Genomic DNA, 24,943 nt, shown 5'->3' with positions numbered 1-24,943 from the left:
CTCAGCGTCTACGCTGTCGCCGCTTAGAATGCGCAGCACAAAGGGTGGCGCAAGAAGCAAGGGCTCGGCCAACGAGCGCAGGGGATCGACGTCGAGCGCGCTGGAGCGGCGGCGGCGAATCTCGCTTGCCATCGATGGCGACAGCATGGGCGAGCTTGTCCGCGAGGTCGAGGACTACTACGAGATCCTGGACGTGCTGGGCCAGGGAGCGTACGGCACAGTCTATCGCTGCAGAGATGTGGTGTCGGGCGAGGAGTACGCTATCAAGACCGTGGAGCTGAAGAAGACCGACGAGTCGTCGTTTAAGGGTCTGCTCTACGAGGTAGGCATCATGAAGCGGCTGCACCACAAGTCGGTAGTCCAGCTCAAGCGGGTGATGCAGACAGACATGCACATGTATATTGTCATGGAGCTGTGTGAGTTTGAGCTCCGTGACCGGGTCTCCTCGGCGCACCCACTCTCGGAAGCCGAGACCCGCGTGGTGATGAAGCAGCTGCTCGAGGCCATCGGCTACATGCACTCGCAGCGCATTGCGCATCGCGACCTCAAGCCTGCCAACATCCTGCTGGTCAAGGACGACTTGTCCAAGATCAAGGTCTCCGACTTTGGCCTCTCCTACCGCATGGACTCGGACCACGTCATGGACGACAAGTGCGGAACGCCGGCGTACATGGCGCCCGAGGTCATCAACGACCGCCAGGTCTACTCGGAAAAGTGCGACGTCTGGTCACTCGGCATCATCATGTACGTTCTGCTCGTCGGCAAGCTGCCATTCCGCTCAAAGTCGACCGAGGCTCTCTTTGCCCTCATTGCTGGCGGCGAGTACTCACTCCCGCCGCACGTCCCACTCTCGGACCTCGGCGCAGACCTGCTCGCCCGGCTCTTGGCTGTCAACCCCATCGAGCGCTACTCGGCCGCCGAGGCCCTGACCCATCCGTGGCTGACCGGCCAAGCCGATGCCGACGCCGTCATCCAGCCTACCATGTTTGAGATGCTTCTATCCTTCAAGGCCCGCGCACGCCTCCGCAAGGCCATGCATGTCGTTCTGGCCACCGCCTATCTCTGGCGCGGCATCGGCCGCTCCGCTACAGGCTCAGAGCTACCGCCTGACTCACCAGCCGGCATCCCTGCAGACGACAACGATCAAGTATCAGACGATGCCGCCATCGACTCTGCTGGCGCAGACTCCGGCTCGCTGGCTTCGGACCAGGACGTCAGCTTGGCGCCATCGGTCGTCCACAACGTCGTTCCCTTGTCTATCTCGCGCATTGCCGCTTCCCAGGGCGAGCGCACCCGCAAGCTCTCGCCGAGATCGATCGTCGCTGCGCCGTCCAGCCGAAAGCGCTCGCTCTCGGGCGAGGGCCACTCGTCGATGCCGATGCTCAACACCTCCGCCGCCGACGCTGCTACTACCACCTCGGGACCACCGAGCGGGAGTCACCTCATGCGCGCCTCGCCGCGGTCGGTGAGCTCGACCCTCACCTCCTCGGCCAAGAGCGTGCCGTCGTACATGCGTGCGACGACTGCGTCGTCCAAGAAGACCCGCCGCAACTCACCAGCCGGCTCCGCCCGCGGCTCGTCCAAGGAGCGCCGCTCGGCCAAGCGCGGATAGGACAAGTCCCGCTCCTTGCTGCTGGCTACTTGCTGTTGGCTTCTGCCTCAAAGACGTGGAAGACTCGCTCTACAAGCCGCCAATGCCCGCCGTTGCTTGTCGGGCACACCCGTGCCACCGCATACGCAGGCTCTCCCTGCCGACCGCTGCCGCCGCTGCCGTCCACGCCTAGCTCGGCCACTGCCGCGTGCTTCTCCAGCGGCTGCTCATCGACTAGGACCCGCAGCCCGCTCGCGCTCTGTTGCGATGGCAGAAGCCACGCGCTCTGCTTGGCGCAGAACGGTGCGTCGGCAGCGAGGACCAGCCGCGGACTTGCCGCCGCCTGAATAGCCTCCACCGAGCACTGGCCATCCTTGTCAAAGACTACAAGCTCGGCCACAAGCCCTCGGGCTTGGCCCAGCACGCCCTTGGCCATCGCCGCTGCGCTTGTGTACACCACCGAGAGGCACGGATCATGTGGCGCAAACAGCGCCCGTCGGACAGGCGACGCCTCGTCCGGAAGAAAGAACACAAAGGTCAGACTCGCCACCCCACACAACACAGCCAGCGCCGCAGCACCTCGCCTCCGCGACTGGTCCCGCGCAGAGAGCCTGCGACCCGCGCCATGCGAGTGCCGATGCCCCAATCCCAGCAACTTGAGCATCACAGAAAGATATAGAGAGAGCACTTGGTCTCCCCTGTCTGCTTCGCCTCCGCCACCGCTGCCGTTGCGCGCCATTTGAGTTGATTTGCCGCGACGAGGTACACATCCGCGCCCAGTTTGATGATTTGGGGCTCTATTGGCTGCTTTAAGATCATGGACGCGCTCAAAGTTGGATATGTACTATCTGAGATAGTTGTCAAGGTGCTGTGTAGCTGCTAAAGGTGTAACGTGTCGTATCAGGTGTGACGGTGTATGTTCTTGTCATGGGTGACTGAGAAAAAACATGATCCGTCAGATCTTTGCGTAATGTTTACTATGTCACCGCAATTGCAAGGGAGACTTGATGCTGTGGGCATGGCGAGACAAACCACGATACAGGCCATCGTTGTCGATTGCACGCACACTGCCGCGCGCAACACACAACAGCTACCTCTGTGGTACACATGCTCACCTTTTCATGCTTTTATACGCAGTCCACCCGTCCCCACAGTCACCCCACTCAACCGCACCCCAAGTCCGACCACACGACCACTTCTCCGCCCTTCATCACCCCGTTGCCCCCCCCCCCTCCTACCCTCTCCCGCACCGCCCATCTAAACCCAAATCATCGATGTCCAGAACCCGGCTTGGATCGATCAATGTGTCCAGTCGGATGGATGGTCAGCGGGGCATGTCGGTCGAGCCGGCGAGTGTGGCGGGCGAGTCGGGCGGGCGGGCGTCCAAAGACACCACCTGACCCTCTCCCTCAGCGGAGACCACCATGTCTTCAGCCAAGGAGCAGGAGAATCTGAAGCTCCGTAAGAAGCTGAAGATTGTACTCAAAGGTACGTCAGCCTTTGTCCCACCCCACTCACCCCCTTTCCCGCCCTCGACAGCACGCATACGTGCGGAGGAGGTGTGTGTGTGTGGCCGGTGCCTCAGTGGTGGGCGGGAGGTTCGGCCGGCGAGCGGTGGACGATGATGAGAGCATCGGCCGGCGAATGGCAACGATTACGATGGCATGAGCTTGAGATGGCTGCCCATGGAATGATGGCGTTCTCCATCACAAGCATATGTCCTCAACAATGGCAATGATCGTTGGCTGAGAGCATGTCATCGTTCAGACGTGGTCATGATCGTTGGTTGGAGAGCAAAAAAATAGTCCGCTCACAGCAGGCGGACGGTGCGACTCACTGGTTGGCTGGGTTGGACATGGGCATGGGAAATCCGGGGTGGGGGGGGGGAACGGACGGACTGGTGGGTGTGACGGTGGCGGTGGGGACTGGGGGAGATAGAGAACAAGGTGCTGGAACAGACGGTGAGGGACTCGTTCGAGCGGCTGGAGAAGGAGCTGGCGGCTGTGCGGAAGACCCACAAGGAGCTGCTCGACGCTCGCGAGGAGCTGCTCAACGGCCCGCCGGTGGGCTCGGCCAGTGGAGCGGGCGGGGATGGGGCTGAGGTGCAGGCGCTGCAGGCCCAAGTTGCAAAGCTTCAGAAGCGGGAGGCCAAGTACAAGCAGAAGCTGGCGGCGGTGACCGGCAAGAGCGAGGCCGGCGACGAGGGCGACGAGGGTGACGAGGCCGATGGAGCCGACGGTGCTGGCGGCTCGGTGCCGGCGGCCGAGCTGGAGAAGATGCAGTCTGAGTTTGCCGCCAAGGAGCTGAAGCTCAAGGAATGGATGGAGAAGCAGATGCATGCCGAGGAGAGCAAGCGCGAGGAGGAGCGCAAGGCGCTGCAGCAGCGCATCGACGAGCTGGAGGCGCTCTCTGCCACCGATGCCGAGCAGAAGGAGGCGATGCTGAAGAAGCTCAAGCGGACGCTTGCGGCGTCGGGACAGCCGACTTTGCCAACGGCGTCCGTGCGCTGCACCGCAAGTTTGTGAGCCTGCGGTCCGACTTTGCAGCGCTCAAGGACGAGGCGTACCGGCAGCGCAAGACAATCGGGCCGGACATCCAGCAGTTTGCCGACATGGTCCGCGACAAGGTGGAGGAAGAGTCTGAGCGGACCGAGGCTGCGGTGGCCAAGTACCGCGTCGCCATGCAAAAGAACAAGAAGCTGTACAACAAGCTGCAGGAGATGCGCGGCAACATCCGCGTGTACTGTCGGACCCGTCCGCTGTCCGAGGCCGAGCTGGGCGCCGGGCAGATCATGGCGGCGACCGCGATGAACAACGAGGAGATTGCTGTGGTCGACACCTCGCGCGGCGAGGAGATCCGCAAGATCTTCAAGTTTGACCGCGTCTACGGGCCGGGCACTAAGCAGGACGAGGTGTTCCAGGACACCAAGCCGCTGGTCACCTCGGTCCTCGACGGCTACAACGTGTGCATCTTTGCCTACGGACAGACCGGCTCCGGCAAGACGTACACCATGGAGGGTCCGCCAGAGAACCCTGGCATCAACAAGCGGACCCTGCAGGAGCTCTTCCGCATCGCCGACGAGCGCTCCGAGGACTACGACATCTCGATCACCGTCTCTAACATGGAAATCTACAACGAGAACATCTACGACCTGCTCGCCGAGCCGCCGGCCGAGGGCGTCCACTCGATCCAGGCACGCCTCGACATCCGCATGGGCGCCCAGGGCATCGACGTGCCCGGCCTCGTCGAGGAGACATGCTCCTCGCTCGACGACGTGCTTGCTGTCATCCAGCGCGGCGCCGCCAACCGCTCCACCTTTGCCACAGACATGAACGAGCACTCGTCACGCTCGCACGCCATCCTTCGCATCGTCGCCCGCTGCCAGAACAAGATCTCGCGCATCGCCACCGTCGGCAAGCTCTCGCTCGTCGACCTGGCCGGCTCAGAGCGCGTCGCAAAGTCGGGCGTCACCGCCGAGCGCCTCAAGGAGGCCCAGAACATCAACCGCTCACTCTCGGCCCTCGGCGACGTCATCCAGTCGCTCACCGCCAAGAACAAGGCCCACATCCCCTACCGCAACTCCAAGCTCACTTTTCTCCTCGCCGACTCGCTCGGTGGCGACTCAAAGACCCTCATGTTTGTCCAGGTTGCCCCGGGCTCGTACAACGCGCCCGAGACAATCTGCTCGCTCACCTTTGCTGCTCGCGTCCGCTCCGTCAAGCTCCAGCTCGCCTCGGTCCACACCGAGTCACCGGAGCTCTCCGAGTATAAGGACATGGTGGCCAAGCTTCAGGCCAAGCTCGCTGCGGCCGGCTCGGCCTCGTAGCCTCCCTCCCCACGATCATAACACTCTCTCCGATGCCAGAGGCTGTCTTGCATTTAACAACTTCTCACGCGCCCTTCTTGGCAGAGAGCCGCAACGACCGCCGCAGGACAGCCGGCCGCGCCGAGACCGGCGGCGGCGACCGCAGGTTCGGGCGCGACTCGTCGACGGCGCGGACGACATCGTCGACCCGCGCGAGCGCGACCGAAACCGAGCGCGCGACCGAGCGCGCGACCGAGCCGAGGACCGAGACCGAGCGCGAGGGACGCCGGCGATCCGTGCCTGGCCGCGACGATAGCGGTCGGGCCGGCGGCGGCAGACCGAGCCGCTTGACAAGCTCGGCGTCGAGGCGGCGGTCGAGGGTCGTCTCGTCGTCGTCCGAGTCGGCGTATGCCACAAACGAGGTGACCCGCTCGTCGTCGAGCGGGTCGGCGGCCTCGACCGAGGTCGAGAACCCCCGGGGGGTAGGCGCCCGTGGCGCAATCGGCGAAAGGATCGGCGGCGGCGGCGGCGGCGGGAGATGGCGCTGCGGTGCACGCCTGGCCTTGTTCCCGCTACTCCACTTGTTGGATGCCACCAGCGCCGCGCGCTGTTTGCGGGCCGACGACGGCGGCATAGTCACGGTCGCGGTCCCGATGCCGTTCGCCACTGGCTTGCGCGACTCGCGCGGTGTCGAGTAGTATGTGTAGTCGTCGAGGAGGTCGAGGAGCGACTGCCACTCGAGGATGGCGGCCACGCCCCGGAGCCCGGCCCGGTCGATGGGCGTGAGAAGGACCCGGAAGGCCACAAGGGCAAGCGCGTGGACAAGGACAGACTCGTCCGCCACCAGCGTCGAGTCAAAGTAGACCATAAAGAACAGCCGCGCTGTCCCAAGGTGCGCCTCCTTGACGAGTCGTGCCACCAGCCACATCCCGAGCGTCGAGACAGCCCACATGAGCGAGGTGCTCAGCTGGCCAGCCCAGAGACTCGGCCCGACAAGGATGCCGACAACAACAGCAGGCACTTGCGCCATCAGCCCGAGCGACAGTGCAGGCAAGGTGAGGAGGACGAGGAAGAGCGCAGCGTTGCCGGCAGCCACCACCATCGGGAGCCATGCGAGCGCCACCACCGCCGCCAGCGGAGTCCGCTCGCTCACAGCCTTGGACATCGCAAGCACGCCCGATGCCACCGTCCGCACCGTGCCGCCGAGGCACGCCACCGCCAGCCACGCCACGTTGGCGTACTGCACTACGTCCCACACTCCCGCAAGCATGGCGCCGCCGTACAGCCCGCCCATCACAAGCGAGCTCAGCGAGCCGAGCACATACAGCGCACCAGGCTGTGCTGCGCCCGGGGCGGAAGCGTCGTCAAAGCCCCCGCTGCTCCTGCCCGGCGATGCATCCCACGGATTTCCACCGGCCTGCGCCTGGCCGGCGGCACCGACCGCCGCCGGCATCATCGCCGCCGCCACCTCGCCCGGCAGCGTCGCCAGCAGCACCGCCTTGTACGCCGCAAATGCCGCCCCGTTAAGCGCCAAGTACAGCTTGTGGACGTACGACGCTGGTGAGAGGAGCACAACCTCGAGTACGCTGCTGGTCACCCGCATCACCAGCAGCGACGACTCGCAAAACGGCGACAGAGGCAAAGGATCTCCGCTGGCATCAAGCGCCCCGGCCTCGGCCTGCGGCGAGGGACACCACGCCATGGCCCGAACAGGCGCCACCAGCGAGATCCACAGTGCCCGTAGCGAGGCCTGATATAGCGAGACCAGGTAGCACTCAGCGTACCCGGTGTACTTGTTGAGTGTCGAGTACGAGTGGGCGGACGACGACGAGGACGACGATGATGACGACGACGCCGGAGATGAGTGAGAGGGCGACGGTGACCACGACCACCACGATCCGTGTTCTGCCGATGGCGGGAGGGGTGCGCCATGGCTTCCAACTGCACCGGCAGTGCCCGCAGAGCCATACCCAGACCCTGGACTGGAACGGCTCGCCCCGGTTGGCTTCGAGTGCGAGGAGGTCGGCGCCGTGGCCGACCACAGCAAATGGCGGGCGCATTGGGTGGTGGTCAGGGCGCCGCCGGCAATGACTGCCACAGCCACAGCTGCAACTGCGAGGAGCACATACCGCTCTATCCACACTCGGTGCACCATGGTGATTACAAGGGTGTGTGGTTGGTGGTGGTGGTTGGTGGTGGTGGTTGGTGGTGGTGGGGTGGGGGGGGGGGGGGGTGGGCGGTGGGGGGAGTGGCGTGGTGAGTGGCGTGGCGTGGCGCGGTGAGTGGCGTGGCGCGGGCGCGGGCAGTGAGTTTGCCATTCGCCCCGAGTTGGCAGGGAGTCGGCCGAGTCGCACTGTGCGTGGCCGTTCGTGGAGAGGGAGAGAGGGAGAACCTGTAGAGCGAGGTGTGTGTGCGTGTGCATGTCCAGCGATTGATCAACATCATTTAAAACAACTGGGTGCAGAGAAAGCTATGCATAGTCGCGGAGATCAAGGGTGAGAGTGCGCGAAAAGGTGGGGAGGGCAGGCGGCTCGGCCTCGGGCTCGGGTGACGGCGACGACGAGGCAGCGCCGTCGGGCTCGTCAGCGCGCTCGCGGTAGACGCCGACGAGGGCGTCAGCCTTGTCAAAAACGTGTCCTTGAGCGAGATGACGATACACTGAAAGTCTGAGGAGCGGGTGCGGATGTACTCGGCGACGCGCTTGACGTTCTTGGAGTCGAGGGCGGCATCGACCTCGTCCATGACAAAGAACGGCGACGGCCGGTACGAGTGGATGGCAAAGAGGAGGGCGAGGGCGGCGACGGTCTTCTCACCGCCGGACAGGTCCTCCATGTTGCGGAACCGCTTGTTGGGCGGCATGGCGTTGAACTTGACGCCGCGGAGGTACGGCTCTTCGGGCGACTCGAGCGAGAGGAACGCGGTGCCACCCGCGTAGTTGAGTTCCGACTTTGTGAGCTCCTTGTAGATCTCGTCGATGACCCGCGCGATGTGGTCGTACGCGTCGCGGTAGCGGTCGGTCCGCAGCTTCTGGATGCGTGCAAAGCGCTCGTTGGCAACCTTGGATTCTGAGCGGGCGTGGTCAAACTCGGCCGACGTCTCCTTGAACTTGGCCGCGAGCTCGTCGAGCCGCTCGATGGCCTTGAGGTTCGGCGCCATGGTCTCGATGTCCTTGGAGATTTGGCGGAGGCGCTCTTCAAACGCGGCGTCGTACTTGGCGTACTTGTCTGCCGGCATGCGGTCAGTGGCGCGGTCGACAGCCTTGAGCGCGCGGGCGAGGCCTGAAAAGTCCACCTCGACCGCATCGCCACCGGCAAGCACCGCCGCATCGGTGAGGAAGCCGCCGGCGCGGAGCGGGACTGGGATCTCGTCCACTGTGCACCGCTGGAAAATGGCCTGTCGCTTAGCGACGAGCGCCTCGGCCGCGCCCTCGGACGACGCGATGGCCGTCGCGAGCGCCACGGCTTCCTTGCCCAGCCGCACCTCGTCGGCCTTGAGGTTTTTGACCTGGCGCGCGATGCCCTCCTCGGCCTCGCGCGCAGCGGCCAGCTTGCTGGTGAGCTCAGCCTCGTCGGCGAGGAGCGCGTCCATCTTGGCCGAGGCAGCACTTGCCGCATCCTGCAGCTCGACCAGGCGCGCCTCGTCGGCCTCGATGGACGCCTTCAGCGCCGCCACCTCGGGCCCGTGGTCTGCCGCAGACGTGTACGAGATCTGGTTGAGCAGCTTGGCGCGCTGCTTGGAAAACTGCAGCCGCTTTTTGGCCGCCCGCTGGGCCTCGGCCACTGCAGACTGCTCCAGCTCGCGGATCGAGGCCACGCCCACCGCCCGCGAGAACGCGCCAAACATCTCGTCCTCCACGGCCGCGATCTGCGCCTCGAGCTCGGCGACCCGGGCCTCGCCGCTGGCCACGGCGGCAGCCAGCGCTTCGATGGCTGGGGTGAGACCTTCGAGCTTGGCCTCGAGCGCCGTTGCCTCGGTTTGCGCGTCGGCAAGCGAGTCGCTGGTCTTGGCCACATCCGCCTTTGCCGAGCTCAGCCGCGCGTCGATAGCGTTGAGACCCTCGAGCAGTCGCTCGGCCTGCGTCTTGAGCCGCCGCTCCTGCGCCAGCGCCGCCAGCTCCTTCTCGTACTCGGTCCGCTTCTTCATGCAGTGCTCGACCCGCTTCTCGGTCCACAGTGCCGCCGTCGACGCCTCGTCGCCGGCAGAGCCGCCGGTGATGAGGCCCGACTTGGTGATCTTGGTCCCATCCCACGTCACCACCTTTTTGCGCACGCCCGTCAGCACACCGCGCGTCGCAAACGCCAGCGTCCGCGCCTCGGACAGGCCTTGGCACAGCACCGTGTTGCCCAGAATAAACTCAAAGGCCGGCGCAAAGGTCTCGTCGTACTCGATGACGTCGACCGCGAGCGTCGCCGTCCCACCCAGCGACCGGAACCGCTCGTCGATGGCCTTGACCTTGAGCGAGTTGAGTGGAAGGAAGGTCGCCGTCCCGATCCGGTTCTCGCGCATGTACTCGATGCACTCGATGGCCGTCGCCTGCGTGTCCACAACCACGGCGTCGACGTACCGGCCCATGGCCACCGTCAGCGCAAGCTGGTACTTGGGCTGCGTCGCGCAGAGGTGCACCACCTTGCCGTGCACACCCGGGAACAGCCGCTTCATCGCCGCCAGCGCCTCGGCGAGCTTGGCCTCGTGGCTCGACTTGCGCTGCGCCGCAGTCACCTCCTGCAGCTCAGCTTGCGTCTCCTGCAGCAGCGCAGTCACCTCCTCCATCCGCACCGCCGTGTTGGCCACCCGCGACGCCATTGTCGCGTGCGCGCTCGCCTTGCGCTCGCGCTCTGCGCTCGTCTTGGCCACGTACGCCTCGCCCTGGCTCAGCCGAGCTTCGAGCGTGCCCATCTGCTCGCGGAGGAGTGAGATCCGGGCACGGATCTCGTCGGCCTTGTTCTGGTTCACCACAAGCCGCGATCGTTCGTCGTCAACCTTGCGCCGCGCAGACGCGAGCTCCTGCGTCAGCGTTCCGGTCTCGGCAGCCGCAGCCGCCTTGAGGTCGTGGTACTCGGTCAGCTGCTCCCGCGTCAGCACCTCGTCGAGCCGCGACGACGCGTTGAGGAGCGACGACGAGAGCTCGTCGGTGGCCTCGACCTCGGCGGCCTCTCCGCCGAGCCCCGCCCCGGCCACCCGCAGCGCCTCGGGCAGCGAGGCCTCAAACGCGCTCGCCAGAGCGTCGACCTCGGCAAGCATGGCATTGAGCGACGCGAGCTCAGTCGCCTGCTTTTCGGCCTCGCCTTCCTTGCGTGTCAGCGCGTCGCGCTTCTCAGCCAGCTTGCGCGTCACGTGCTCGATCTGCGTCTTGGCCTTGATGAGGCCCGGCTTGGCCTTGGACTTGGAGCTCTGGATGCCAAGCATCTTCTTCTGTAGCGAGAGCACCACCCGGTGCGCCTTGGCCAGCTCCTTCTTCTGCTGAGCCACCGTGCTCGCCATGTGCTCCTTCCGCGAGCCAACCGATGCCTGTTCCTCCTTTTGCGCCGCGAGTGTCACCGAGAGCAGCTCAAGCTCGTTGGCAATGTGGAAGAGCTGAAAGAGCGCCTGCTCCTGGCTGATCGCCTTGCGCTCCTGCGTCAGCGCCAGCCACGCCTCGGCCTCGTCCTTCTGCTGCTTGTACTGCTTCTTCTCGGCCTTGAGCGTCTTCTTGCGGTAAAGTTGTAGATGGTGTTCTCCTCCGCCTTCTCTTTGCTCCGCTTCAGCGCCTCGTACTCATCCTTGAACTCGATCGAGCCCGAGACGTGCTCCATCAGCAGCGAGAGCTCCATCGGCGTCTTGGACGCAATCGCCTCCACGTCGCCCTGGAACACAAGAAAGTTGCGCGCCTCCACAAGAATGCCCAGTCCCTCAAGCGTCTTGTTGTACTTGGCCCACGGCACAGTCTTGCCGTTGAGCTTGTACGACGACGAGCCGCGTGCAGAAATGACCCGCTCGAACCGGAGCGTCTCGCCGCCCACAGGCTCAAACACCAGTGCCACGCTCGCCCCATGCGTCGGCTCAGATGCGCCTTCAGGCCGGTGAATGAGATCCCGGAGCTGCGCTGACCGCAGCTGCTGCGTACGCACCCCAAGCACAAACGAAATCGCATCCATAAGGTTCGACTTGCCTGCACCTCGCCGCAAGGCCAGTCGCCCAAATGTGAGTCGTCATGAATCTACCAGCCATCAACCGGCACCCGCCGCCTCCCACCCCCACCCCCTACCCACCTGAACCCTCCCGAAGCATCCCTCCGCTCACCCCGCTCACCCCACATCCCCCCACCACCATGCGGGTCATAGAGGTGGCATCAAACGTGCCGCGAGCAGGAGCTCTGCCCCCTCAAAAGCTGCAAGGGCACCGGCAACGGGCCCCGTTCTGCGACCTTTTTTGGCCGCACGGCCTTCTTCTGGTGGTCGGCCGGCAGCCGACGGACACGTACCTGCACCGTTTGGGCCGACGACGGCCTGGAAGTTCTTGAAAGGCCCCACAATCTGCGTGCCCTTGTACGACTTGAAGTTGGTCAGCTCCATGTGGTGGATGGAGCCTTGCACGCCGCGCGCAGGCCGCGCCTTCTTGAGCGACGACGGCGAAAAACCAGGGAGGGCGGCCGCGGCCACCGCCTCCTCTGGCGACAGCGACGCCGCGTAGTCCTCCAGCTCTGCTCCCGACGCACGCCGCTTCCGCGACGAGCTCTCGCCCTCTGTAGTCGGCGACAGCGGTGCCGGCGACGACGTCGACGACATAAGTCTACCGGCTCAGAGAGTGCAGTGTGACCTTGCCACCGCCTCGAGATCACGATCGGGATCGGCCGCAGTCGACAAGGTTGGTCGGTCGGGTTGGATGGGAATAGTAGCAATCGTTCAATTGGCTTTGGACCTCGGCCGGCGGTCACAGGTCGTCGTCCGAGTCGTTGAGCGCCTGATCGAGCATGGCGAGCACATCGTCCACAGGCTCAGCATCAGCCCCGGCCTTGGCGGCCGCGTCTGCCTTGGCCTTGGCGGCCACGTCTGCCTTGGCCTTCGCCTTGGCGGCTGCCTCCGCCTCCGCTTTGGCCTTGGCGGCCGCCTCCGCCTCCGCTTTGGCCTTGGCGGCTGCCTCCGCCTCCGCTTTGGCCTTGGCGGCTGCCTCCGCCTCCGCTTTGGCCTTGGCGGCTGCCTCCGCCTCCGCTTTGGCCTTGGCGGCCGCCTCCGCCTCCGCTTTGGCCTTGGCGGCCGCCTCCGCCTCCGCCTTGGCGGCAGCAGCGGCAGTAGTCTTGGCTTCCTCCTTGGCCTCGGCACGGGCGGCAGCCTTGGCCTTGGCTGCTGCAACAGCCTTGGCGCGGGCAATCGCATCAGCCTTGGCCTTGACAGCAGCTGCGGCCTGCGACCTGGCCTTAGCCGCAGCCTTTGCGGCGTCGGCATCGTTACCGGCCGCTGACCCGGCCTTGGCGGCCTCAGCGGCCTTTGTCTTGGGCGCGGCGGCGGTCGAAGCATTGGCTCCGCCGGCCGGTGCGGGCGCAGTGCCAAGCCGGGGCCCCAGCCGCGACATGACCGAGCTCGAGCCCGACAGCGGCTTGGTTTTCTTGGCCGGCGGCGCGTCATCGTCAGCTGCGCTCCCGTCATCGCCTGACGACGTCGGAGCCGTCGGCAACGGGCCGAGTCGCGCCGCAAGCGACGGCCGTTTGCGCTTGAGCAGCTCGCGCGCGTCGGTCCCATTCATCCGCGGCCGTGCCTCCTCCATCGGCGCCGGCGCAGCCGCCGGCTTCCGACCCACATGCCTGAACGTGCACGCATCGCCGTTGCGGCACCCGCCCGGCGAGTTCTCATACATGCACACCGCCACGCTGCTCCTGCCGCTCCCGCCACCCCCGGTCCGTGGCGCGTACCCAGGCTGCGTCCGCTTCTGCTGCGCCCTCAGTGCCCGGGCCGCCGCCCCGTGCACAAACGGGCAGAGCACACCGCGCATGCATCCCGAGTCCTGCATCTCGTACACACACGGCGTCTCCCCAGGATCCCCTTCACCTCCGCCCATCTCCATACCAGCAGGTCGCTCCGACGAAGCCTGGTAGCTCGAGCTGTACCTCGATGACGACGGCGCCATCGGTCGCGACGGATGCCGGAACCGGCACCGCATGTTGGTACACGACTGGTCTTCCTTCCAGTCTCTGCACACTGTCGTAGTCTTTCTCGCCGCAGCACAGTGCCTGAACCGGCATGGTTGCTGTTACCGCCCTCCAACTCCTTCCGTCAGTTTGCGACCTTGTCCCTGTTCCTTGGCCCACCTCGCCCTGCCTCAGCCCTCCCCCTCCCCCCCCCCCCCCGCACACACCAGCACACACTCACTCATACCTTTGTGCACTTGCTCGTCACAAAGAAGTGGCAGTCTGCATACGACGACATGGTTGGGGAGGAGAGGCAACCACGACGTGTGTTGCCACAACCACGCTCCCCCTCACTGCCCGTCACCTTGTGGCATTGGCTGTCGCTGTTGCCGAGCTGTCGCTGTCGATCGAGTCGCACTCGCCCGCCCTCCCTCCCCGTCCCTCCCATCTCTCCCCCCCTCCCTTCTCCGTCTAGCTCCCTCTACACCGCCAGTGACAAGATCCCAGCATGCCACATCTTGGCCAACCCCTCACGGTCGCGATCCATTGTGCCTTTTCGCGCCTCTCCCTCCCATGACCTGCTCGCACAACGACGACTCGCATCCGCGGATGCAAGGCTGATGCAAGGTAGAGCAGGAAGAGACGTACCATCTCTCCCCCCCCTCCCCTCCCCCCGCCACTGTACTGCAGCCAGCGACAGCACGTGCCATTAGCGAGAGCTCTCCAGCTCCTCCGCCTCTCCTCCACCTCACCATCTCGGCACACATCTCTGGCTCTCTCCCCCCGCATCACGGCATCACCCTTGTCCTCCCCTCCCCTCCCAGCCCCCCTCCCCCTCCATTCCCCCCGCCTCCTATCCTCCCCATCCCCCCCACCTCTCCCCACCTCCCCCTCCACGCAAGCTCCAAGCTAAGCCGCAAATCCCTGCACGCGTGCACGTGGGCAGCGAAACAGCATTTGGCCCAAAAAGGACAAGGAAAAAGGCTTTAACCGCTCACCAACATCTCTCTCGCTCCGCCCCCCCCCCCCCCACCTTCCCGCGTACCTTCCACGAGCGGTACTACCTGCTGCACCTCTGCTCACCCTCCTCATAGGGGCAAAGGGCTAAGCGTAGTCGGTTGCTTTGGGCTTTGTGGCAGATAGAGGCCTGGTGACTGTGGCAAGACAAGCTCTGGAGCCTGTGGAAGGCGTCAGCTCTGCAGTTCGACTCTCCGTCATGCAGGGCGCTTCCATGTCGTCGGAAACAGACGTGCTCTCGGCCGTAGAGTGGCCAGCTACGCCACTGGTTGGGACTCCAGACGATACCTCTGGCTCACTCCTTGGTGTCAATGGCTATGTTTCTGGTGGTGGCCTCATGGCGGCCAATCTGTACCTTCCCAGCTCGCCGGTCTATGTCACCACACGCATGCGCCGGTCGTCGTCGCTCGAAGTTTCGGACCGCGACGCCGCCATTGCGGCTCTCCTTCACGATCGTAACTGGATGGGCAGGCGGTCCGAGTCCGAGACCGACTCTGACGACACGGACTCGCTCCGGCCGGACTCCTCGCAGTTTCACGCCGCACAAGAGCCGTCGTCGGCCGCATCCTCACCCGTCATGTCGGTCCTCTCGCTCCCGCCAGGCACCCGCCTCCCGACCGCACCTGCCGTCGCCGGTGCCGAGAGCGACTCGTCCAACGAGGGGGCTTCCACCCAGGCTGGGCCTGGCCCTGGCGGTGCCGGCAGCACCATCGGCCTCGTCTCCAGCGGCGGCGCTGGCTCGTCGCGCTCGTCGCAGCGGCTCTCGTTTTCACAGCGGGCGTCGACGTTGGCCCCGGGCGGGCGGGCGACCTGCCTCCCGCCTCCGTCGCAGCACGAGTACCACGGCTCGCACGCGCCGGCTGCCCCTCCGACCACCCGCGACCGCCGCCGCTCGTCATTCTGCGCTGGCGACACCGCCCGCCTCAAGGCTTTCCAATCCGCCGCGCTGAGCAGCGGGTCTAAGCCCGGCAGCGACGTCAACAAGATCGTCATGTGCGAAGGCATGCTACGCAAGCGTGGCGGTCCGTTCAAGCGCTGGAAGAAGCGGTACTTTACCCTCACCTCAAAAGTCCTTGTCTACCGCCCGGCCGTCGGCAAGCCGCAAGTCGGCTCGGTCCTCACTACGTCCATGCTCGGCGTCCGCGAGGGGAAGAAGCCGACCCAGCTTATCCTCATTGCTGTCCACAAGCAGTACCTTCTCGAGGCCGCCGACAAAGCTGACCGCGACCGCTGGGTCGCCGCCCTACGCTCCATCATGGGCGACATGTCGACCCGGACCTCGCCACTCAACGTCATTCGCTCGCTCTCGTAGCTGCCGGCGGCGGCACAACCCACAGCGCCTCACGAATTGCTAGCAGCAGCTCGTTGAATGGCGCGTACTTGACAGGCAGCGCCTGAGGCAGATGCGCCGGCGTAGGGTCGTCGCGCTGCAGCTGCTGATGGCGCGACCGCAGCTTCTCCAGGAGCGCCGCCTCGCCGGCGCCGCCGAGCTTACCTTGCTTGGTCGCCATCAGCGCCGCCAGCGTCTCTCCGCTAAACTTGACCTGCGGTCGCCCCCCGCTGTACACTGCCTCGACCTCGAGCATCAGCCGCTGCGCATGGTACAGCAGCTTGCTCCACCCTACGCCGCGCGCCTCGGCCAGCTCAATCTGCTTGAACTCGGACGAGGTGTGCCCGAGCAGCGAGCGGAACGCCTTTCGCGTCAGTACCTCATCCCGCATCTCCAGCACCGGCGCCAGAAGTGGATCCACATATACGTCCTCGCTCGGCGCAAAGACCGTCTCTACCGCCAACGGCGAGCCAGCTCGAAGGAGCGCGAGGAACTTGCCAACCTCGTACAGAGCCACATCGGTGGTCTTCTCGATGCCTGGCCCGGCGCCAGCCTCGATCGACGTCGTCAGCGTATCCGGCGGCGCCACTGATGCCTCCAGCCCAGCCACAAGCACTTCCTCTGTCGAAGGTGCGTACACAATGTACACATCCACGTCCGACTCCGCATCATCGCTTCCGTGTCCTCGCGAGCCATTGAACCGAGCCAGGAGCACCCGCGAGTACGCCACGCCGAGGACAGCCAGCACACGCTCGGCGTAGCCAGCTGCAGATGCAGCAGTCATTTCCGGCTCTCTCCTGTTTGTCGTGCTACCTCTCGCTCACGGCAAGAGTCAGATGTGACTGCTGCTGCCGCTGTCCGGTTCAGCCTGCCAACGCCGCCTGTCGACCGAAGCCCGACAGGCTCCATGGCTTCTATTGGAAGGACATCGCAGCTCACGACCAGGGCCACCATTGTGATAACCCTCAGCTGATGGATTGGCACCAAACAGTCATTTACCAACTGCTCGGAAGAAAGTGCGAGTGTGTAAGACTTCTGGCCATCTCAGCTAAACTCGGCAGAGAGAATCGGGTACAGTGCGCCGAGCCAGGCCTCGGTCAGAGCAGGCGCGTAGCACCAGTGGGTGCAGTCGCAGCTGGTGCCAACCGCCGGATCGCGATGCTCGATCATGCCGAGATGCGCATGGTGCGACTCTTTGGTCAGCTCGTAGAGCGGAAGGATGTGGAGCCATGCCGAGTCGGGGTCGAGCTCGCGCGCGACCGCGTTGAGGATCTCGTTGCGGATCTGCTTGCGCGTCCCGTTGACAATGGGACTGCAGCTGCAAGGCGCGCCAGCAACAAGCCGTGCGTCTTCAAACATACCTGTTCCGGTGGTGGTGGAAAGTGCTGCGCTGACGTCTGCTGCGCCACAAACACGTGTCCGGCCTCCTTGGCCCACTCGCGGACATGGCCGAACAGCGCCCGTAGTTCGTTCGCATACATCATCTCGTCCTCTGGCCCATTGATCCGGATGTGGAGACCAACGTTGAGGACAATGACGTCTGCTATCTCGAGCAGCGCGTCGACCAGCGCCGGGGAGTACCGGTAGTGGATGGTCTTGGCCACGACAGCGCCGTTGGGCCCAACGGTGGCAAAGAGATCGAGTTGCTCGCCGCCGTCCTGCCCAGGCCGCGAGATCTTAATCGACCCAGCACCCTCCTCCATCATGGCACAGCGGAGGTGCGAGTCGAGCTGGCTGGCGATCGAGTCGCCGCCCAGCACCAGCATCCGCTCCTTGCCGAGCACGCGCCACACATCGTGCGGCGAAATCCGAGGCCAGTGCGACAGCACGTCGGGCATCATGATCTCACGTAGCCGCCGCCGTTCCGCCTCGCACACCGCCTTGGCCGGCGACGTCTCTCTTGGCAGAGGCTCTGCATCGAGGCACGCCTCTTCCACATCCTCGGCGACAAAGCTCGAGGCCAGCTCGAGTGCGTTGCACCGAGCTAGGACCAACGGCGAGACCTCGACCCCATTCCCGATTGCGGCTGCAGCCCGCTCGTGCCAGTAGATCTCGATCTCGCCGGCCCTGGCCAGCAGCCGGTCACTCGCCGCACAGCCGGCCGCCGATCGCAGGCACAGCGGATTGCGCACCGTCCGGCGCATTTGCAGGCAATCGCCGCGGTATCCGTCCAGTGGCATCGCCGTCTCGGCCCAATCAGAAGAAAACGGTGGCCACGGACTCGCCACCACCACAGGCTCCGCCGTGCCGTCCACCACCACCGCCGCCGCCGCGTCGTACTGCGCTTGCGCGACGTGGCTGATCGGGAGCGGCGCGGTGCCCGGCAGGAGCGCAAACGAGCGAAAGACTTCGATGTCACGACGTCCGCCACCAGGCAATGGGTGCGACCCAGGCGAGGGCGGCGGAAAGGTAGTTGGGCGTGCATCGGGCCGCAGAGCAGCCCGTTGCCCTGCCAGCCCCGACCGCCGTTCACCGAAGCCAAGCTGAGTCAGCAGCGTGGCGAGCACGAGCACGCCGGCCACCACTACCACCGTCACAGGGCCAGGCATCCAGCCTCGACCACCTCCCCGGCGTTGCATGGATGCGAGAAAGGTATGCCGCAGCTGCTGTCGATCCCCCTCCCCCGCCCCCCAATCTTCCTTCCCTAGTGACCTCGATTGACAACGGCTGATGTAGCGATACCGCGCCATGTAGCGTACAGGCTGGGCCACGATGGTCGCAATTAGCCACAGCCATGATGCCGACCGAGTGCAAGACATCATCGGATAAAGTCGATGCAGTGGGCGATATGTGGTAGCCGGCTCCTTGGCGAGTACGGCGAGGGCTCAGCGAGGCACACTCGACCCAACAAACGACGACCATGTCCACGGGCTCGGAGGATCTCTTGCCATCACGCCGTATTGCCCAGAGCTTTACACCCATGAGCACACTAGGTACGGAGGTAGTGGGCGTCGGTGCTGAGGCTGATATTCCGCATGTGATGGTTAGCTGGGTGGCTGGGGTGTGTGGGTGCTCGGTGAGAGTCCGTTGGCTGACTCGAGTCAGCTGCGGCAGGCTGCGGGCCACATGCGCTGCTGTAGCATACGGTAGAGAAGTTCACATGCGGATGTGGTGCGCATACTCACACGTGTGGCGACTGTGGTTGTGGCTGGTTTGCGCTCGGTGGGTGCGGCGACGGGCGGTGGTTGGCGGTGGTGGGTGGCTGGCTCGGCGATGGGTAACGGACTCGACTGGCGGCTGTGGCGACGGCGGGGGTAGCTTGGAAGGTCGATCCGGTGGGGGATGCAGGGGTTGATGTCGATCTGAGCACGGTCGGCATCGACATGTCGACGAGAACGGTCGAGGTGCTGCGGACTGTGGCAGACGAGGTCTTGCTCACCCGGCAGCATCTGGAAGGCGCCGGGTCGGGCAAGCTGCGGGAGAACCGGGCGGCGACCAAGAACAACTTTAGGGCTCGCGAGAAGGCCCGCTACACATTCGCCAACAGGGGCCTTCCAATGCCAGGCTATACAGGTCATCGCCCGCAGGGCAAGGAGCCCGCCGCCCGCGATCCACACCTCCCGGACATCCTCCACGCAGTCCCGGGCTACGCTGGCCACAAGCCTGGAACCTCGGGCCTGCTCTAGCAGGATCGCCGCTCACCGCCATAAAGACTACATCTGCTCTTGCGGCATGTTCATCTACGATCGCGTTCGCTTCTTCTTCCGCCGGCGGTCTCGCTGCTTAGCGGGCACCTCGGCCTCGGATGCTCGCTTCTTCTTGCGTCGTCTGCGCGATGGCGCCGGGCGCTCCTGGCTCTCCACAGCCGGAGCAGATGCCGCAACCGGGGCTACAGGCAGCGGACGCTTGCGCCGCTGACGACGCTGTGACTTGCTCGGGCGCGGCTCTGGCACTTGCACCGGCCCAGGCTCAGCATCCGACTCTGACGAGAGCGAGACTGAGAGCGAGATTGACGGCGTCAGGGACTCGGCTCTCTGCTGGGCGATTGCCACCAGCTCGGCATCGTCCGACGATGACAGGGTGACGTCCGAGATGGTAATCGAGTCTGAGAGCAGGACAGAGTCCGGCTCTGGCTGCGCATTCGCGCGCGGCGGCGGGTCAGGACTAGCCACAGGCGCTTCCGACGGGCGCGGGAACGACGGCGAGGTCGGCGTCACTCCGTCCGAGTCGGAGAGCGTCTCCGGACCAGTGGCACGCATGGTTCGCAGCGGATCAGGCGACAACGTCAGCCGGAGTGCCGCCAGCTGGGCCTCCAGCTCGGCCACGCGCGCCTCGGCCAGCATCCTCCGGGCGGCCTCGGCGCCCTTGGCCACATACAGCGCCTCGTACTCTGCCCTCATGCCCTCGAGAGCCTCTTCAAAGGCGGCCATGCGCGCCACAGAGTCCTTCAGCTCGGCTGCCAGCAGTGACTTGACCTTGTCCTTACCTGCCTTCTCCTCACACACCACCAGCGCGGCCGCCAACTTGTGCTCCAGTCCGGCGCAGTATGCTGTCTTGGCCGCCAACTCTCTCCGCATCAGTTCCGTCTCATCCATCCCCAACTCGGCCATCAGCGTGTGCGACATCCTCCCCCAGTACCCTCGATTTTCACCTTCCTTCTCTCTCTCCCTCACTGCCCTAGCTGATCCTACAGGAGTGCAGTGATGGGTCCTCCCCGCCTGGCCGTCGCCCCGCCACCAACCGACCGCCCGTCACCCGCCACTCGCTGCTAGCTGCCATCTGCTCGCTGCCAACTGCTCACTGCACGCACCTAACTCTGTGGCAGACACAAAGTCTCTCCACTCTCCCAACCCACGCAATTGTACGTCCACCCACCCCCGCCCTATCCAGCTCTCCCACATCAGGCGCGAACCATGGCGCTGTGGTGAAGACAATGCGATGGTTGGCCTCGTCGGGCAGCTCGGCAACCCCTTTTCTTGGCTTCATCAATCACGCTCGTCAGATCGGGAAGAAGCACTCGGTTCTGAGAAGAGGGCACGGCGAGGTATTCGGAACCAACCTGGTCTGCTGTGGTTCGACATCGAGGTCTTGGTCTGCTCATACTCGCTCGCTCGCCACTGCAGCTAGTGTGTCCCAATCCAACCCACCCCGTGCCGCACATCGGCCACCATGTGCATTATCCCCCCCCCCACACACACACATCGATCACTGCTCCCACCTCGCTGCCGTACCCAGACTCGAAGCGAACCCACCATCACTTGTGGCATCATGATGGCTCTTCTCTTCAAACGTCAGCCAGCACATGTGGCGGAGCTGTGTACTCAACCGCGTCAGCACGTCGTCAGTCCCCACTTTTAACCATGAATCATGCTGTGATCATTTGACATTCCGCATTCGTTACGAACAGGTGTATGAACACCGCTCTCGCTGGCTCTCTCCCCCCCCTCACCCCTTCTCACTTCCCACCTCACCCCCGCGTTCCCCACTGTGCAGTGACTATGGAGTCTGAGGATGATTTTTACTCGTACTCTTACTACTCGGAAGAGTATGAGGCCATGCCGCCGAAAAAGTCTGTAGCTGATGGTGGTGGTCGTGGTGATGGTCGTGGCCGTGGCGGTGGTCGTGGCCGTGCGGGAGCTGACGTTGCCGTTGCGGAGAACAAAAAGACCAAAAACAAGTCCAAGGCAGGTGCTGCGAGCAAGGGCGACAGCGGCGGGAAGAAGTCTTCACGGACACCGGCTGCTGGAGGTGGAGGGCAGCTGAAGCGACATGCGAGTATTATCCGCGAGCGAAAGCGGGAAATCGAACGCCGTGCAGCGACTGCGAGGCTGGAGCGGCGGAGCTCGGTGTCGTCTGTTGGTGCAGGCCGTGGCCGGGCCGAGGATGCGTCATACACTGCCGACTCGCTTTACGAGCTGTATCCCGCCAACGAGAACAAGCTGGAGGAGCTTGGCGGAGTGGAGGGCGTGGCGAAAGGAGTGGGATCGAGTACCACCCGCGGCGTCAAGTCGTCCGAGGTGCCGACCCGGAAGGAGCGGTTTGGCGTCAACCGGCTCCCTGATCCCGACACCAAGGGCTTTGTTGAGCTCTGCTGGGACACGCTCAACGACTTTATCCTGCTCCTGCTCATTGCGGCGGCGTTCATCTCGCTCATTCTGGGCATGGCGTTTACGGACGATGCCGACGACTCAGACTCTGCGCCGCCGCCGTGGGTCGAGGGAACCGCTATTCTCATTGCGGTCATCATTGTGGTTCTGGTCACGGCCATTAACGACTTCAAGCGCGAGAAGCAGTTCCAGAAGCTGAACAAAATCAAGGACGCGCGCGATGTCAACGTCATCCGCGCCGAGTCGGAGGGCCCGGTCTCGATCTCGGTCCATGACGTGGTTGTGGGCGACTTGCTTGTGCTCTCGACGGGGGACATTGTGCCTGTTGACGGGCTGTATGTCTCGGGCTCGTCGTGCGCGACAGACGAGTCGGGCCAGACCGGCGAGCCAGACCTCTGCCGCAAGTCGGGCGACAAGCCGTTTTTCATCTCGGGCTCCAAGATTCAGGAGGGCAACGCCCTGATGCTGGTGACCGGCGTCGGCATCAACTCGCACAACGGGCGGGCAGTCATGGCGCTCCGTGTCCCGCCCGAGGACACGCCGCTGCAGAGGCAGCTGGACACGCTGGCGCGGGCGATCGGTAAGCTCGGCATTGCCATTGCCGGCCTGCTCTTTGTCATTCTCGCCATCAAGTACTTTGTCACTGCAGTGTCAGACAACGAGCGGCTGCGGACGGCGCGGACGCTGGACCGGCTCACCTCGTTTGTCACCACGGGCATCACCATTGCGGTGGTGGCGGTACCCGAGGGCCTCCCGCTGGCGGTGACTATCGCGCTGGCGTACGCCATGCTGCGCATGCTGCGTGAGAAGAACCTTGTTCGCACGCTCGCGGCATGCGAGACCATGGGCCGTGCCACCGTCATTGCGTCGGACAAGACCGGGACGCTCACGGCGAACCAGATGACGGTTGTCGACGGAATTGTCGCTGCAGCCTCGCTCGACGGCGTTGACCAGATGGAGACGGCGGCGCTCGGCGAGCTGGCGGAGCGCTGGCGCGACTCGTCGCCGCACGACTCGCTCCTCCACGCACTGGTAGAGAACATTGCCATCAACTCGACGGCCGCCGAGGTCGAGCGTGAGTCTGGGAACATCGAGTGGTCGGGCTCGACGACTGAGATGGCGCTGCTGGAGTTTGCGCGGAATGCTGTCAACGCATGCCCGGGCAAGGTCAAGTCGCTAGCGAGCTACGACGTGATGCGCAAGGACGCAAAGCTTGGGCACGGCTCGCTCAGCATTGTCGAGACCTTCCCGTTCTCATCGTCGCGCAAGCGGTCGGCGGTGGTGGTCGAGCGCGAAGGCGCTGGATACCGGTTCTATGTCAAGGGCGCGGCCGAGCGGGTGCTCGCGGCGTGTACGCAAGTGATGGACAGCAACGGGCAGGCGCGGCCGATGCGGTCGGGCGAGATTGCCGAGCTCGAGGCCAAGATCGGAAGCATGGCTGACGACGCGCTGCGGACGCTCTGCCTCGCGCATCGCGACTATGCCACGATGCCGGAGAACGAGTTTTCGGAGGAGGATATGTCGGAGCTTGTGCTCGATGGCCTGTTTGGCATCCACGACGTGATCCGGAGCGACGTGCCCGGAGCGGTGCGTGCCGTCCAGCGCGCAGGCGTGCGGGTCATCATGGTGACTGGCGACAACCTGGCGACGGCCAAGGCCATCGGCACCAAGTGCCACATCTACGACGCCGAGCACGATGTGGCGCTCGAGGGCCCGGACTTTGCGCAGACGACTAACGCCGAGCTCAAGCACATTCTGCCGAACCTCACGGTGGTGGCACGAGCGGCGCCGCTCGACAAGCAGCGGCTCGTCGACCGTCTGCAGACCGACTTTGGCGAGGTGGTGGCGGTGACCGGCGACGGGACCAACGATGCGCCAGCACTCTCCAAGGCTGACATCGGCTTTGGCATGGGTATCACCGGAACTGACGTTGCCAAGGAGGCTGCAGACATCATCCTCATGGACGACGCGTTCTCGTCGATTGTGGTGGCCCTCCGCTGGGGCCGCTCGGTCTATGACTCGATTCGCAAGTTCCTCCAGTTCCAGCTGACGGTCAACATTGTGGCAGTCACAGTGGCGTTTGTGGGTGCGGTGGCCAACGAGGACGGCGAGTCGCCGCTCAAGGCCGTCCAGCTCCTCTGGGTCAACCTCATCATGGACACGCTCGGCGCGCTGGCGCTTGCCACCGACCCGCCGACCGACGAGCTCCTTGAGCGCATGCCGACGCGCATGTCGGACTCGCTCATCGCGCCGACCATGTGGATCAACATCCTTGGCCAGGCCACATTCCAGCTCGCGGCCACACTCTGGCTCCTCTTTGACGGACACAACGTGTTTGACCTCGCTCGCGACTCGACCGAGCACCACACGCTTGTCTTCAACGCCTTTGTCTGGTGCCAGCTCTTCAACGAGATTAACGCTCACTCGTACGGCAAGCCCGGACTCAACCCGATGGCCGGTATTGTCGACAACCGCCTGTTTGTCGTTATCTGGATTGGCCTCGTCCTCGCGCAGGTCTTCATCGTTGAGGTTGGCGGTGACTTTGCGTCCACGACCGGCCAGACCGGGACCGAGTGGCTCCTGGCCCTCGCCATTGGCATCATCTCGCTCCCCATCGGCTTCCTCCTCCGGCTCATCCCGGTCATGGATCCGGAGCGGACTCGCGAGAACGTCAACATGGACCGGCTCAAGGGCCTTGGCCCCGACGAGTAGTAACAAAAACTGTCTCTACCCTGCCCTGAGATCGTAGTGAGCCAGCGAGCAGCAAGCCCCACAAGCCTCGCCACTTGTCTCTGCCTTGCACCCACCCATCTGTGGCGGTTGACGATGTCGATGGCAGAGGGATCAATGATGAGCAACGTGCCCCCGGGCAAGTCCCGCTGGCACTCGTCCAAGTCCCGGGTGGTATGGTCGAATCCGCTGCTTGAGCAGGAGCCTGCCGTGGGTGGTCTCCGTCGGCGGGTGACCAACCCCAACTCGGTGCCGTCCGCCTCTGGTGGGCCGACCGCCACCAGCTCGCCATTGCAGCATGAGACGGTATGTTGGGGGAGGG

The 24,943-nt window shown here is 64.6% G+C and overlaps 13 protein-coding genes across 13 annotated transcripts in view; 6 read left to right on the top strand and 7 right to left on the bottom strand.

Annotated features, from left to right (window-relative positions):
* Window positions 1-28: 28 nt before the first annotated feature.
* AMSG_08272 (CAMK protein kinase) lies at window positions 29-1,612 on the top strand (the record flags this gene model as incomplete). Its single annotated transcript, XM_013900148.1, has 1 exon — window positions 29-1,612. One exon carries the CDS (start codon window positions 29-31, stop codon window positions 1,610-1,612), a length of 1,584 nt encoding a protein of 527 aa, XP_013755602.1.
* Window positions 1,613-1,637: 25 nt separating this feature from the next.
* Window positions 1,638-2,330, bottom strand: AMSG_08271 (uncharacterized protein; the record flags this gene model as incomplete). The annotated part of the gene is made up of 2 exons (XM_013900147.1): window positions 1,638-2,170; window positions 2,312-2,330. The coding sequence occupies 2 exons, from the start codon at window positions 2,328-2,330 to the stop codon at window positions 1,638-1,640; spliced, it is 552 nt and encodes a 183-aa protein (XP_013755601.1).
* A 732-nt stretch (window positions 2,331-3,062) lies between these two features.
* AMSG_08270 (microtubule-based motor protein) lies at window positions 3,063-5,456 on the top strand. The gene is made up of 2 exons (XM_013900146.1): window positions 3,063-3,079; window positions 3,530-5,456. The coding sequence occupies exon 2, from the start codon at window positions 3,909-3,911 to the stop codon at window positions 5,415-5,417; it is 1,509 nt and encodes a 502-aa protein (XP_013755600.1). The 5' UTR covers window positions 3,063-3,079; window positions 3,530-3,908; the 3' UTR covers window positions 5,418-5,456.
* Window positions 5,457-5,481: 25 nt separating this feature from the next.
* Window positions 5,482-7,456, bottom strand: AMSG_08269 (uncharacterized protein; the record flags this gene model as incomplete). Its single annotated transcript, XM_013900145.1, has 2 exons — window positions 5,482-7,301; window positions 7,339-7,456. The coding sequence occupies 2 exons, from the start codon at window positions 7,454-7,456 to the stop codon at window positions 5,482-5,484; spliced, it is 1,938 nt and encodes a 645-aa protein (XP_013755599.1).
* Window positions 7,457-7,866: 410 nt separating this feature from the next.
* AMSG_08268 (condensin complex component SMC1) lies at window positions 7,867-12,175 on the bottom strand (the record flags this gene model as incomplete). Its single annotated transcript, XM_013900144.1, has 3 exons — window positions 11,863-12,175; window positions 8,049-11,550; window positions 7,867-8,016 (listed from the first exon to the last, which is right to left on the bottom strand). The coding sequence occupies exons 2-3, from the start codon at window positions 10,875-10,877 to the stop codon at window positions 7,867-7,869; spliced, it is 2,979 nt and encodes a 992-aa protein (XP_013755598.1). The 5' UTR covers window positions 10,878-11,550; window positions 11,863-12,175.
* An 83-nt stretch (window positions 12,176-12,258) lies between these two features.
* Window positions 12,259-13,529, bottom strand: AMSG_08267 (uncharacterized protein; the record flags this gene model as incomplete). The annotated part of the gene is made up of 2 exons (XM_013900143.1): window positions 12,259-13,245; window positions 13,282-13,529. 2 exons carry the CDS (start codon window positions 13,527-13,529, stop codon window positions 12,306-12,308), a joined length of 1,188 nt encoding a protein of 395 aa, XP_013755597.1. The 3' UTR covers window positions 12,259-12,305.
* A 1,199-nt stretch (window positions 13,530-14,728) lies between these two features.
* Window positions 14,729-15,826, top strand: AMSG_08266 (uncharacterized protein; the record flags this gene model as incomplete). Its single annotated transcript, XM_013900142.1, has 1 exon — window positions 14,729-15,826. One exon carries the CDS (start codon window positions 14,729-14,731, stop codon window positions 15,824-15,826), a length of 1,098 nt encoding a protein of 365 aa, XP_013755596.1.
* A 29-nt stretch (window positions 15,827-15,855) lies between these two features.
* AMSG_08265 (uncharacterized protein) lies at window positions 15,856-16,671 on the bottom strand (the record flags this gene model as incomplete). The annotated part of the gene is made up of 2 exons (XM_013900141.1): window positions 15,895-16,671; window positions 15,856-15,865 (listed from the first exon to the last, which is right to left on the bottom strand). The coding sequence occupies exons 1-2, from the start codon at window positions 16,626-16,628 to the stop codon at window positions 15,856-15,858; spliced, it is 744 nt and encodes a 247-aa protein (XP_013755595.1). The 5' UTR covers window positions 16,629-16,671.
* A 190-nt stretch (window positions 16,672-16,861) lies between these two features.
* On the bottom strand, window positions 16,862-18,393 carry AMSG_08264 (uncharacterized protein; the record flags this gene model as incomplete). The annotated part of the gene is made up of 2 exons (XM_013900140.1): window positions 16,862-17,156; window positions 17,240-18,393. The coding sequence occupies 2 exons, from the start codon at window positions 18,391-18,393 to the stop codon at window positions 16,889-16,891; spliced, it is 1,422 nt and encodes a 473-aa protein (XP_013755594.1). The 3' UTR covers window positions 16,862-16,888.
* A 297-nt stretch (window positions 18,394-18,690) lies between these two features.
* AMSG_08263 (uncharacterized protein) lies at window positions 18,691-19,470 on the top strand (the record flags this gene model as incomplete). Its single annotated transcript, XM_013900139.1, has 2 exons — window positions 18,691-18,777; window positions 19,103-19,470. Exons 1-2 carry the CDS (start codon window positions 18,705-18,707, stop codon window positions 19,468-19,470), a joined length of 441 nt encoding a protein of 146 aa, XP_013755593.1. The 5' UTR covers window positions 18,691-18,704.
* Window positions 19,471-19,524: 54 nt separating this feature from the next.
* Window positions 19,525-20,361, bottom strand: AMSG_08262 (uncharacterized protein; the record flags this gene model as incomplete). The annotated part of the gene is made up of 1 exon (XM_013900138.1): window positions 19,525-20,361. The coding sequence occupies one exon, from the start codon at window positions 20,359-20,361 to the stop codon at window positions 19,525-19,527; it is 837 nt and encodes a 278-aa protein (XP_013755592.1).
* Window positions 20,362-21,282: 921 nt separating this feature from the next.
* AMSG_08261 (P-type ATPase) lies at window positions 21,283-24,603 on the top strand (the record flags this gene model as incomplete). The annotated part of the gene is made up of 2 exons (XM_013900137.1): window positions 21,283-21,367; window positions 21,422-24,603. The coding sequence occupies 2 exons, from the start codon at window positions 21,283-21,285 to the stop codon at window positions 24,601-24,603; spliced, it is 3,267 nt and encodes a 1,088-aa protein (XP_013755591.1).
* A 119-nt stretch (window positions 24,604-24,722) lies between these two features.
* AMSG_08260 (uncharacterized protein) overlaps window positions 24,723-24,943 on the top strand; it is a gene marked incomplete at both ends in the record, with an annotated part of 1,086 nt that continues 865 nt past the window's right edge. Inside the window, one exon of the mRNA XM_013900136.1 lies at window positions 24,723-24,927. Within this exon, the coding sequence (XP_013755590.1) occupies window positions 24,723-24,927 (205 nt within the window). The remainder of the gene's footprint in view (window positions 24,928-24,943) is intronic.

Source organism: Thecamonas trahens (assembly GCF_000142905.1).
Source record: "Thecamonas trahens ATCC 50062 unplaced genomic scaffold supercont1.39, whole genome shotgun sequence".
Classification (NCBI taxonomy): Eukaryota; order Apusomonadida; family Apusomonadidae; genus Thecamonas; species Thecamonas trahens.
Note: the sequence above shows the minus strand (reverse complement) of the source record. Positions and strands in the feature narration are given on the sequence as shown.

Bases quoted from the DNA above. Each gene is read 5' to 3' on its own strand.
- AMSG_08270 (XM_013900146.1), top strand. From the start codon at position 3,909: ATGGATGGAGAAGCAGATGCATGCCGAGGAGAGCAAGCGCGAGGAGGA.